The sequence below is a fragment of the Pholcus phalangioides genome, unplaced genomic scaffold (assembly GCF_987345545.1).
Source record: "Pholcus phalangioides strain wild (caught in Gottingen) unplaced genomic scaffold, Ppha-v1.0 ptg000009l_1, whole genome shotgun sequence".
Classification (NCBI taxonomy): Eukaryota; Metazoa; Arthropoda; class Arachnida; order Araneae; family Pholcidae; genus Pholcus; species Pholcus phalangioides.
In genome coordinates, this window is record NW_028301602.1 from 32,521,636 (window position 1) to 32,535,191 (window position 13,556).

General features: G+C 35.6%; 1 protein-coding gene across 2 annotated transcripts in view; it reads right to left on the bottom strand.

The window, feature by feature from the left end:
* LOC149082834 (uncharacterized) overlaps positions 1-13,556 on the bottom strand; it is an 82,195-nt gene that overhangs the window by 3,270 nt on the left and 65,369 nt on the right. For both annotated transcript variants that reach the window (XM_089236901.1, XM_089236900.1), the window contains 2 exons: positions 10,915-11,004; positions 1,368-1,442 (listed from right to left, as the gene is read on the bottom strand). In XM_089236901.1, the coding sequence (XP_089093027.1) occupies positions 1,368-1,442; positions 10,915-10,997 (158 nt within the window). In that variant the 5' untranslated portion in view covers positions 10,998-11,004. The remainder of the gene's footprint in view (positions 1-1,367; positions 1,443-10,914; positions 11,005-13,556) is intronic.

Sequence of the window (13,556 nt, forward strand, 5' to 3'; positions counted from 1 at the left end):
TAGCCTAGCAGATTCTCGGAAGTCGGGTTTCGGGCATTTTTAGCAATCTCATCCAGAATTTTATTATGAGACGAATTGCTATTACTTTCAAAAGCAGACGTCCCAACTCTGCCCTAATGACGTAACCAGGCGCATGTCTAGGCTTGAATTTGTTGAAGTTTTTTAATGCTGTTTATGCACATCAAGAATACTCCATCTTGGGGCCGCGTAAAAAAATACAGATGCAACCAATAAGAAATGAAAAAGCTTACAATATATATTTAAATTATTACATTTCATCTTTGCGAAAATTGGTATATAATTATTGATTGCTAGCTGAGTCATTTTTTTTCGCGAGAAGTGTTTGTTAGCCTTTGAGAAGACGTCCGAGGAGGAGAAAGGTACGCCAAGATAGGTGTATTACGGTACTGTACCGATCGTTGTATTCTCCCATGACCAATTATCAGGAGAAGATAGTTTACCTCCTCTTCGGAAACCATGATTTTTGTTCTATTAAAGTTCATTGCTATCTTTAAACGCTTAAGGGTGGTATTCACCGACATGGTTTAAACTAGTCACAATTTTTTGATAAGAGATCGACACAGATTGGTTAAATTCAAGTTTTTAACCAATATATGTTGATCTCTTATCCAAAAATTGTGACTACAGTTTAAATATGCCGGTAAATACGGCCCTTAATCTATCAAAAATTAAATTTATTTTTCTTTGAAGATTGCTTCTTGTATCCGAGAACAATACCTAAGTAAATATGTATAAGTAAAATATGCATTTCTGTTCGATCATCAATGTTTATGCCAGGAATTTCTGCGTTTTGTAAAATATCTATAACTTCATTTGAGAAAAGATTTGGACTAAGTATTTCTCATTGAAGAACACCATGTTTCTGTTATATGACTGTGAATATCCACTACCAATACGTATTTAAGGAGTCGCGCCGTCGTATAAATCTTTAATCAGAGATACAAATCGGTAACTAAGACCATAGTTCTTTAATTTCTCCCAAAGTATATCATATGGGACAGAATCGAATGCCCTACTTAGGTTGATGAAAGCACCACAGACTTTTCTTCGCTTGCACTGGAGCCGAATGCTAAGTAAATTCTAATTCAAGGTAAAAATATATAATCTATTGCTCCATATCTCTCCCTCAATCTAGCTTGGCATTCACCTATAACATCGTTGTATTTTAAATATTCGTTTAGTCTATACAGTAACGCGTAAGTATATTAAATTTATTATTTTTTCAGAGACTAGACTGCTTGATTAATCAGATTAGCTGAGTAAGTAAACTAATAAACTCTGTGTAATTAGTGTTTCGTTCCGTTTATATAGTGTGTTTTTGAATCATAACGCGTGAGAAGACTCACCTTGTGTCAGCGTCTTCGTATGGTAGAGATCTTTTGGCGCTAATTCCCCGGCACATGGGAGCAAACACGAAACGCCTATGCAATCAATGAGAAGAAACAAAAATCGCACCGTTATTAAAAGTATGCACAGTAATCCAACGGAAGTTGCAAGAAATTTCGTAGTCAACGAAATGTAACTATTTATGGTTTAATATTCTCTTACGCAATTTTATAATAATGTAGTTAAAAATGTATTCTGGAATCTGCAACAAAATGGGAGAAACCAAAATATTTTCGCATGATTGTTTCACAAAGTACGACTGTTTGTAGTGTGGAAATGTTTTACAAAAAAAATTGTAAAGGGGAAGTAAAGTTGCTTAATTAAAGCCAAAGAAATTGCCAAAGGGAAGTGAAGTTACTAACAGCAGTCAAAAAATTATCAAGGGAAAGTAAAATTTCTGTGAAATGAATATATAAGTTATGTACGTAGTTATCTGTCTGTAATTACCGTATTTTAACGTGTATAAGGAACCCCCCCCCCCTCATTGTTTGGTTTTAAAAATTTATATGACAGTTGAAAAAGATATATCTATATAATGCTATCCGAAAATAAGAAATCCCATCTATTTTCGGGACCTAATTTTTCAATGTTTCACAAAAACGGGAGGGGGGGGGGGGGAAGAGGTTCCTTATAAAAGTTAAAATATGGTAATTATGATGGAGAGGTAATTATTATCATGTAGTCTATAATCCCAACCCTTGATTTCAGAAAAAAATAGAAATTCGGATAAGATTCGTTAAAAATCGGGGAAAAATGGACAATTTATGGAATAGTCGGGACAGATAAAATTACGGGAACATCTCGTATAATTCCTACCTCTTATATCCTACATTATACTGTAGGATACAGTACTACTGTAAGAGGTAATGATAATACGGATGTGATATGGTCACCATTTATATTCTAGTTTCTGGCTCGCGAGCAGCAGAAATTACCTGAAGAAATGTATGCAAGATTGGTATACTGCTTTTGATAATAAATTTATGTCACGAATCACTAAAGAGTGGCTAAGTATTCTTATAGCACAATCTGTCTTATAACCGAGATCGAAATATTCAGCAGTGTTTCAAAACAAGCCATAAGAAACTATAGCACTCTAACTCTTCAACTGCTACTAGTGCACATCAGACTATAGAACATGAATGAATGCCAGAACTCTACCGACGGACTTGTCCTATCGACGAAATCTCTTCCAGACCAGAGTCTGGAACATGTGTGTGTGCCTAAAAGTCTGACTGCGTATATGGTGTTGTGTCCGATTTTTCAGTGTTGCCATCTATATTTCAAAAGTGAAGTGAGTGAAGTGTATTGATTGAATATTAGTACCGTTGTAGGACTGATGCTCACTGTGGCGAGACTTTTTAACGAGGAGATCGGCTCTTAAATACAAATACAACGCCACAACAGGCAAAGTGCCCAACGAGGTGGCTGACTTAAGAACATCATGGATCCCCGAGCCATTTTTTGGAGGTCCTACCTACTACTGCTACACCCCAAATGCACCCCCCCCCAACGAACCCCCCAACGAATCGGTACATGCGGGAATGTGCGTGTACATGTAGTGCAACCTGACGTAAAGTTTGTTTCTGTGTAATGTTTGTTATGTGTAGTGCTGCCATCTGCCACCAGTTTTTTTTCTAACTATGAGTGAAGTGTTATGATTGAATGATTTATCGTTGTAGGACTGTTGCTCTCTGTGGCGAGACTTTTTAACAGGGAGATCGGCTCGCATTTGCGCCTTGAAGTTGGGAACCACAGAAAACCAACTTCAGCCGACCACCACTGTGGGGTTCGAACCCGGATCCTCGCATCGCGAGTCCGTCACTATAACCACTCGACCACCACAGCGGCAATTCACGCGGCTTATTCACGCCTCGAATTTATGAACTGCAGAAAACTAACTTCAGCCGACCACCACGGGCCAGATTCAAACCCGTGGTCCTCGCGATACGAGTTCTTCACTATGACTACTTGACCATCACAGAGGCAGACTTTAAATGAAACTATAGAGCAGTATTCAAGCTCTGAATGTCTCTAGATGGAAATAATACTGGAACAGTAATCTGGCTCTGAATGTTTCTAGATGGAAATGAGACTTTATAGAACAGTAATCATATATGGCCAGCGGACCGAGAAGGTTGTGCAGTGCACCCCTGATAATATGATAAAAACAAAATAAAAAATTACCGATCAATTTCTCTGTTGTGGGCTTTGCTTTTGTATTTGTATCAACATTCAAAACAATACTTTTACCAAACAGAAAAATGCCAAAATTCTACGGCATTCGTTTGCGTGGATCTCACCTCGTTTAGTTTGACTTCACAAAAGCCATCGATTTAACGTGCGTAATTAACTTGCCATGTGTAGAGGAAAAAAATGATTTCCTTTTATTCGATATATCGCGTGATTTTTGCTCTTTTCTTCGACTCCATGCATTTTTTTTTCCTTGGTTCTTATCATGTTTCTTTGGAGGGAACAACAAGGAGCAGTTACTTGCTTTTTGATCAGGAAAAAAATCGAATAGTCTGAGAACAATTGGTTCCTAACATTTAGTATAGTTCTGAGATTTTTGTGGGAACATGTTATTCTTCTTCTTATTGTTATTGTTGTGTGTTTGTTCTCTGTTTATTTCTTTAGCAACTTCATCTCCAACCCGTTCGGAAGTAGCAATTGATGACGATGTAAGAAAATAATGACTTATTGATGTCCAAAAACAAGTCTTCGGATTTTTCCGATTTCTCCGAGTTTTCGAAAGGAACTGTTCATTTCGTCTATTTTTTTGCCCTTGGAAAAAAAAATCGGAATAATCTTCGATTATGGGCAATCTGTATTGAAGAAACTGAAGCCGTATTGGAAAATAAAGATTCACATTGGGAAATCTACTGGAAGAAATTCATTATATTTCCGATTCATTCTATAAAGTTTAACTGATTTGATGAATCGTTCAGTTTATGCCAGGGGTTTATAACCCATGGGTCGCGTCCCAAACTTGGGTCGTAAGGGTTTTCGCGATGGGTCGTATAAATCCTCATACAATCTGGTTATAAATTCATTTTTTGCACCACGTGTTTCATGGAGCGTCTTAATGATTTCGGTAGCTTGGACTGGGACAAAGGCCTTTTGGGGGCCCTCTTGAGATGCAAATATCTGTGCATTAGCCGACAGAACTCATTCCAAAAATTCGAAAACCACTAAAAAGTGTATAGCGACAAAAATAATAAAAATGTTCTCTTTTGAAAATAAACTCATTCCTCTTTAATTATACGGAAAGTATAATAATAAAGTATAATTTTTAAATAAAGTAAAATATATAAAGTTATTTTACTTTTTATATAAATGACTTTACATCGTAAATATTTTGACCTTCAACTACCGTTTGTCAAAATGTTTTATGTATCTGGGATGATGGGCCTCATCTCTTCTGACTACAATTTCATCTGTCATTCATCAATGGCAACAATTCAAGACACAAATGCTCGGATTTCCGCGTCAATTTTACCTTTGGTAAAATTTAAGTCGCAATGTGTGTGCTAAGATGATCTTTGATCTCAAATGGTGCCTCACAGCACCGAATCTACTGCGCTCAAAATTTTTCACAATCGATTCAAAAAGCAGCGGTTTTCAAAAAGTGTTCTGGGGCGTCTACAAGAACTTGCAAAGGGGTCCACGGGATGTGTTTCAGAACAAAGCAAAAATTGAAAGAAATTATGAAACATCTATGGGCAGTATGTTATATGCTATTAATTATTTGTTTTTTTCGTTGTGGCCATTGTATTTGTATCTATAGTCTTGGGTCACAAAGGGCACCCAATCCATCAATGAATTCAGCTCTAGTCACTGCTTGGAGATGAATTGGGTGCCCTTTGTGATGGACCAAAAAAGTCCTCTGGTGATGTGTGAATGAAAACACACACACACTGCGCTATAGAGGTGTTGAAAACACGTGCCGATATTCCTTGCCTTAAACAACAATAACTAGCCTTACTTTCATTGTCATCGCATTGTCCACAATCACCATCATCATGAAATGCCCCCCCCCCCCCATAAAACAAAATACACCAAGCACCAAGACCGCAGAAAATCTGAATGATATATAATGGTTGATAGATACTACTCTGCAGATCCCGGAAGAGCCACAAACTTGGAGTGAATTTTATAGATACTGAATCTTAATACTTTGAGTGAGAGAAAATTAATAAAAAATTAAGTTATTTCATATTTTTTGCAATCACAATTAATTTTAATTAAACGACTTTTTGGAGTTCTTCATGCCTACTAAATGTTTGCTTAGTCATTTATAAACTCGTTAAGCACCACACTATCAAAATAATGTCTCAATCTGTAACGAAAGGGTTTTACATAACACGACTATGATGAAAAAACTAGTCTCTCTACAGAATGTGAGCCTGAACCTGTGAAAGATAGACCATGTACTTTACTACGAGTCATTAACTCCACAAACTAGTAACGGTGTTATAAATTACTGTTATAAAAGCTTTTTTTTTATGTAAGCAATATTCCCGCATCCATCGACACATGGTAGTGAATACTCGTGTTTATCTGACTTTGGTTTGTACCTATTCAGGAAGTCAAAAAATTACCACACACACAACCATCGTAATTGAATTAGAAATGTATATGAATCGCGTGGAGGATTTTAAATGAAAAATATTCACACACACACAGCACTAACGCACACAAATGTACATGTGCGTGCCAGACATATATTTTAAGTAACGACGTTATTTGAATTACCCTATTTAAAAATAACACGTTGAAATGCTTCAGTGAATGAACTTCGTGGAACTAAAAGTATTCTTGTTGCAGAGCAAACTATTTACACCTACGCATTCGGATTCCAACTAAAATGAATTATGAGTAGCACCATGTGAAAAGTTTTCACCGTTTTTTAACTCGAGTTCTCACAACGATATTTACGTTAATTTGCATGAATGAGAGACATCCAAAAAAAAATGTATTCTCTTTAATTAGTGAATATCGTGAATACAAATACAATCATTGCACGTAAGCAAAAAATTAGCTTTTAACAGAAAACACGCAATTTTATTATTATTATTGCTAATTAAACTTGATTCGCAACAGTTTAAGGAGTATTAAAAAATTAAAATTTTTGGAAACATGAAGTGCTTAGAATTAAAATGATCATTAATACCAATTTATCTATAATTAACTTATTAGTGGTCTTGAGAAAAATGATAAATTAAAATAATAGAAATAAATCTGTGACTTAAGGGGCCGTTCAAATATTACGTCGTCATCGATGGAGGGAGGGGAAGGGGGTTTCCGATTTTCTGACTTTTGATGACAAGTGGGGAGGGGGGTTTGGATAATGCTTACGTCATCAATCACCCTTTATGAAAATATGAGTTGGATTCAGGGGGCAGAGCTGATGACGACATTTTGCTGACAAGGCGGAAGGGGGGGTCAAAAATTGCTAATAATTCAACCAATTGACATAAAAAGATGCGGTTTGCACTAAATTTGGCCGAGACTTTTTATTTTTTGATCAATTAAAAAAAGAGCCAAATTTCACTCACATGTGTCACTACTGTAAAACAAAAAAATCGACATACCACATTAAATGCAACGCAAACAGTGCAGTAAAGAACAAAGCCCAAGAGCCAGAGATGAGTGGCGGCTACTCAACATGGAGGCGAACCAGTCTTAGGACTGATGCACCGTTGATGATGATGACAGAGCATAATTAATGTTCGCGACAATTTTTGCGTCACGTAAAAAACTACCGTATTCCAATTTAATCACCCTTCCAACCGTTTAGATGTAGCCCGAACTAATACAAATAAATACGAATGCCACAACAATGCAAAGCTCCCAACGAGGTGGCTGAAAAAATTATGCCCATAAAAAAATACGAATGTCAAATATAACCAAACTACCCATCAAGGGCGCTCGTATTGAAATGTGATAATTTTATGCTTTGTAAATTATCATAAACATTAATCATGCACTTTTTGTGTTGCATTTTGTGCTATGCCGAGATTTTTTTTTATAGCGCCACATGTGAGTGAAATTTGAATTTGTGTTTTTTTTTAATTTATCAAAAAAAAGAAAAACTCTAGGCCATGATAAGTAATATTTTAGTGCAAACCACACCTTTATGTGCATTAGTTCATTTTTTTAAAATTGGTCCAAGACTTCACGTTCTGTATTTCACTGGCAAAAATGAGACAGACCAGTTTGGATTTAATAAGACAGAAAGTAAATTTTTTGAAAACATTACCGTGATATAAAAATTTATTCAAAACTTTTCTTTCAAGTCTTACATTGGCTTCATGAGATCTTTTTTTTTATTACATTCACAGTCTAAATCAGTCGTCATTTACCAAAGGTCCTTGAAGCGGTGTTCGGGAGGGATGTCTGTGAGCTTGTACCAGAAAGCAAGTAACTTATTGTTTTTACATTAATATATGTTGAATATCATTCAGTAAAGGAGTCCGTGAACTTGATCTTATTGACAAAATAGGGGTTTGTGGCTGCTTTACCACACACCAACTCCGGTCGTATATCACCATACGGTGATTTCCAACCAATTGAGTTGAGTGGGAAATAAAGGCGTCATCTATCGGTGGTCGCCCTAAGATAGGTAGATAAAGAACTTCATTCTGCTGTTCTTTGGCCAGATTCGAACGAGGTAAGACGAGCATCTTACCATTGCACCACTCGGGCGCAAATGGGGTTTCCAGCTCTCATTTTTTTGGCACAAAGGGTCCTTGGCAAATTGAAAGTGTTGCAAAAATGTTAAGAACCCCTGGTCTAAATATATAAAAAAATATTTTTCACGGGCAGAGAGAAATAAATCCTATGAGTGAAACTTTGTTTCTTTGTTACATCCGTATGTTTGTTTCGATTTCTAATCTAATTTCAGATATAATGAATGTATTTATGATTACCGAGTGCTTCAAATTCAGTTAACTTGAAAAAAAAAGTCCATATTTCACAAAATAATGATTCTGTGGCAATTTGAAATCAAAATTAAAAAAAAAAATTACAAAAATAGTTACGGTGATGTCATAATAGTCTCAGCGACATTGTAGAACAGTGAAGAAGCGTATAAAACTAGGAAACGAGCTGTAAGTACGGTGACAGTTTTTAACAGCCGAAGACCTGTAATTTGGAGGTGCGAAAAAATATTTTGTGATTTAGAAATGCTGTCCAACATTGTGTCATGATGGCTTCAGGTTTCGGGAACGAATAACAACCGCCATATGAAACATCTCGATTTTTTTTTTGTGTGTGTTTTGGCAGCATTGAATTCTAGTGTGTTATTAAAATCTATCTTTTATATGGGAACGTAGGCATGGCGTCCTATAAATTCGTGAGTAGTTTAAAAATTCATAAAAATTTAAAAAATAGGTATATTTGAATGCAGTTTACGGAAAAGTTATTCTCACGAACACAGATTTTTTTTTTTTGGTATAAAGAAGAAAAATTCTTTCAAATTTTCGCCGATAGAGAAAGCAAATTATAGAATTTCAAACCCGAACTTTTCTTCCAAATCTTCTGCGTCCAAAACGTTCGTCAATAGTTCTCCATACACCGATGTCAGCATCACAATGTAACCTCATGCACAGGAAAATTCAGAAATGAGCTATCAATCGTACACCCTGTATTTCTTTTTTTTTTTTTTTTTCTGACTGATTTCCAAATGTCCAGTGGTTTGGTTCCGTGCAGCGGCCTCTACCGACAAAAATCGGAACTATGTTTTAATACCAACTCCCTCCCTCTTCCCCCCATCGTGAGAATAGCTCTTTTTTTGTACACCGCATTCTAATATACCGATTTCTTCAATTTTTATGAATTTTTGAACTATTTATGGCACACCCTGCAGATTACTTTAGGTATTTCGAATTCGGTAAAAATTTCAATTATAGAAGAATTCCAGAATGTTATGTCAAATGAAATCAATGAAAATGGTGACTCTTTTATTTACTCACATAATCGAAGGCTTCGCTGAATTCTTTTACCGTTACGAGTGACGACGTTCCTTTATTTCTTGGTATTCATATCGGTAAAAAATAACTCACCAAGATTTTTTTCGGTATCCTTTTAAATTTGACGCAGCATTTCCATATAACCTGCTCGTGCACAGATGTTGATTTTCTGTGACACTTGCCGCAACGAATGCATCAGAAAGAGCCGATGGAAGATGATAGGCTTTTAGATATATCGCCATATATGTATGGTAACCACGCACAGGGAGAATTTCAATTTCTACGGATTTTTTGAGAAAAGGAAAAGCCGTAGACATTCTATTTAAAATTCAAAAATATTGTTTTTATCAGGGGACCGAAATGTCTTTAGAGTATCAAGACAATATTTCAAGACAGAAGTTATTTATTGCATGTTACATTGCTAGAAAATCGATATTACTCAGAATTTGATCGATAATCAGTAGAAATATCGGATAGATGGAAAATATAAGAAAACTATGATATAATGAACTTCAATTTAACTCTCTAATTTCTTCAGTATTCCTCCCGAAGTAAAAATAATGAATTTCTCATGAAATATCAGAGCATTATATGCATTATAAATAAATTATACATTGTACATTGTATATAATGCTAAATTGTACAAGATGTGTCCTATAAGTCCTAAATCGACCTTCTATCTCATCAACAGTTTATCGCAGAAATATGGTTACAGTTTAAAATATGCTCAAAATGTGTTCACAAAAACCACCCTGCACTAGTTCTGAGAATGAAATTACTGTATTTCACAAATAAAAAAAAGTCTAAAATTTTATACGGTCCCACTGTCCTCTAACATCAAATTAGAAAGTTGTTGCCCTGTCTCTTCTGAGCCTAACAAAAAAATTCCACGGTTCTAACTGTAATGTTTGCTGAGATATTTGAATTCCAAAATTGGGGAAAAGTTGGGAAAGCACGCCCGCCATACATTACAAATCATTTATACTGTTCTTTTCAAACTTACTTTTCTCTTAATTTTAAATTCAAATATCTCAGCGAATATTCCAGTTAGAAACATTGGATTATTTTGTTGGCTCAGAAGAGACAGGGAAAAAACTTTTTAATTGGTAGTTGAAAGACGGGGGACCGTATAAAAATTTAGATTTTATTTATTTTGGACACAGTTTTTCACCCTCAAAACTGATACAGGGTGATTTTTGAACACATTTTGAGCATATTTTAAACTGTAACCATACTTCTGCGATAAACGGTTGATGAGATAAAGGTCGAATTAGGACTAACGGGCACACTGTATATTTTAACATGGGAATTTTAGAATTTACACATTATAATCCACGAATTCCACAAGCCAATGCACATTATGATTATAAAACATCCAATTAATCTCGAATTATTCCCGACAAATGGTAATTGCAGAATGCATTTGATTGCTTAACTGTTTGCATGAATATGGTAATAAGGTGTTGAGCTAGACTAATTCCATTTATTAGCATATACATGCGTATATAAGTGATAATTCCGTATAACTTTTTACCTGCAGTCAAGTGCTTCGCTGAGTAGAGTGAAGTAGATGACGCAGAGAAGCAGAGGCATTCCTATTTCCCATAATCGGGCCATTGCGAGTCTGTAAAAAAAAACAAAACGAAAAAGCAAAAATATATATAAGATATTTAAATTGACCTCGTGAAAGCAATTCAATGCGATAAAATAAAATCTCTCTCTCTCTGATTTAATAATTTCACATAATATATTTCTGTTCTTTCCATACGTATATTGCACTTGGATTTGATGAATTACGTATAATTTAAAAAAAAGAAAAAGTTCACTATGAGATATTAAAAGGGAATGGGGTCTGTATTTTAGATTAGCGAAAATTCTGCCTTATATATACAGTACAATACGAGTATGTATGCATGAATAATACATAGTATATACATAAATAATATAATTATTTGTACACATCACTGCATGTGCTGTTACGATATTTCATGCAGGAACGCAGAGTATATGAATTTATAGCATTATTGTTATTTCATACATTCAGATGAATTATTTGGGTCTAAATTCAGAGCACAAAGACCATTAGCGTAATTCTGGAGTATGTGATTTTCTTACTTTGGAGCTGACATCTCTCTCCAGAAAACTCCTCCCCCCCAAACAAGGAGACACCACTACTACTACTTTACCGAACATGCACTTTTCGTACACACAATTCATCTGCTAAATTTATAACGAATCGGTACAAGCAGGAACGTGTTGAGTATGTGTATACAGGGTGGATACTATCGACCGCCCAATAATCACACACTTGATTATGGAAAACTAATACAGAGAAAAGTGTATCCTCTTTTATAATCGGACGAATATTTCGAGAGGTTTTTTTCCCCAACTTTTCTAAGTTTTTCAAATTTAAATATCTCGATGAATATTGCATTTAGAAAAGTGGAATTTTTTTTTGTTGGCATCAGCAGAGAAAGAGACAGAGCAACAACTTGGGTAACATTTGGGTACTTATTCTAATAGCAAGTGTCCCTCTAAGATGAACGGTCCGAGAGAAAATACCATACGCCCTGTTACCTATGCACTTTGTATAAGTAATCAGTAATCATATGTGAAAATTATATGCAATTTGACTACAAAATCGGAAGAGCGATCAAAAATACGTTAATTAGTGAGCCAAAGAAAGAATGTTTCTACTAGCGTCCTCTGCTGTTGACTTAAAAGACTAATTTCCGAATGCAAACATATAAAAAAAAATTGTCTTTTTGAAAAATTTATACATGAGTTAGCATTTTAATAAAATTTAGTATAATTAGTTTTAATTATAGAGAAATTTGATGCATTCAAATAACGGTTCATATATTTTTATTGTATTTTATTCTGGTAGACAAATTTAATTCTAACTCCATAGGTGGCAACTCTTTATAAATTGAGTCAGAATTGCAAAATTTTACAGTTACGGTTTTTATTAACACAGCCACTGAAACTACTCGTAATGCTCCTACTAATGATCCACTGGGTATTCCTTGCTGGATTAAGGAACGTATCGAATTAAAAAACAAATTTAGGAGGAAATGGCAACGTACGCGCTAAGTCCGTACTTCAAGGACAGATACAGAGATATTAAAAGAATTGTAGCTCATGAAATTAGGGAGTTTATGAGTGAGCGTTGTTTGACCTTTCTGTGAGAGGCAAATTGTACCGATGGTACTCTATATAAGGTATATAAAACTTGTAAGCCCTCCCAAAGGAGAATTCCTCCGATTAATGGACTAACAACACACTCAAGAACTTACCTGACAATATGGTTCGATATCTTGTCAAAATTTTTAATGAACTGCTCCGACTGAACCATTCCCCGATGAGCTGGAAACTGGCCAAAATTAAGGTTCTCCCCAAAGCTGGGCAAGACCTCCACTTCCCTCAAAACTGGCGCCCAATCTCGCTTCTCAGTTCAGTGAGAAAGCTATTTCAGATATCTGTGGCAATACGAATTGACAAATTCATCGAGGAAAATAGCATTACTGGCCCAGAGCAACACGGCTTCCGCAGTATACATTCGACCACTGCTCAATTATTGCGTTTCATTGAACGCAGGATGCAAAAATCTAGAAAGGCACAGCAGCAGCAGTAGGTCTTCTTTGATCTGAATAAATTATTTGACAAACTTTGGCATAAAGGGCTCCTGCTTAAAATGATTCGCATGAAAATGTCTTTTAATATTATTAAATTTGTGAGCAACTCTCACGCTCCTTCCGAGTATAGATAAATGACTAAACATCAAATTCAAGACCTGTTCGTTCGTCAATTGCTCAAGGAAATGTGTTAGGCCCCATCCTGCACAATGTCCACATAGACGATTTTCCTGTTTCCCCAAGTGCTTCACTGCTCTATACGCAGATGATAGAGCCATATGTTGTACAAACAAGGATCCAAGTAAGGCTCTCTCAAATTTACAGGAAATGGTGAGACTGGTCGAGTGCTTGTGCGTCCGAATCCGTGTTGAGCTTAATGCAGAAAAAAAAACCAGTATTCATGTGGTTCACAAGACTAATTTACCACATTATGCTCATATTACCGTACAAGGCACTAACATTCATCCTGTTACACACACGAAATACCTTGGGGTCATGGTGGATAAGAGATTCAGTTTCTCCCGTCAGTGTGATGATGCCA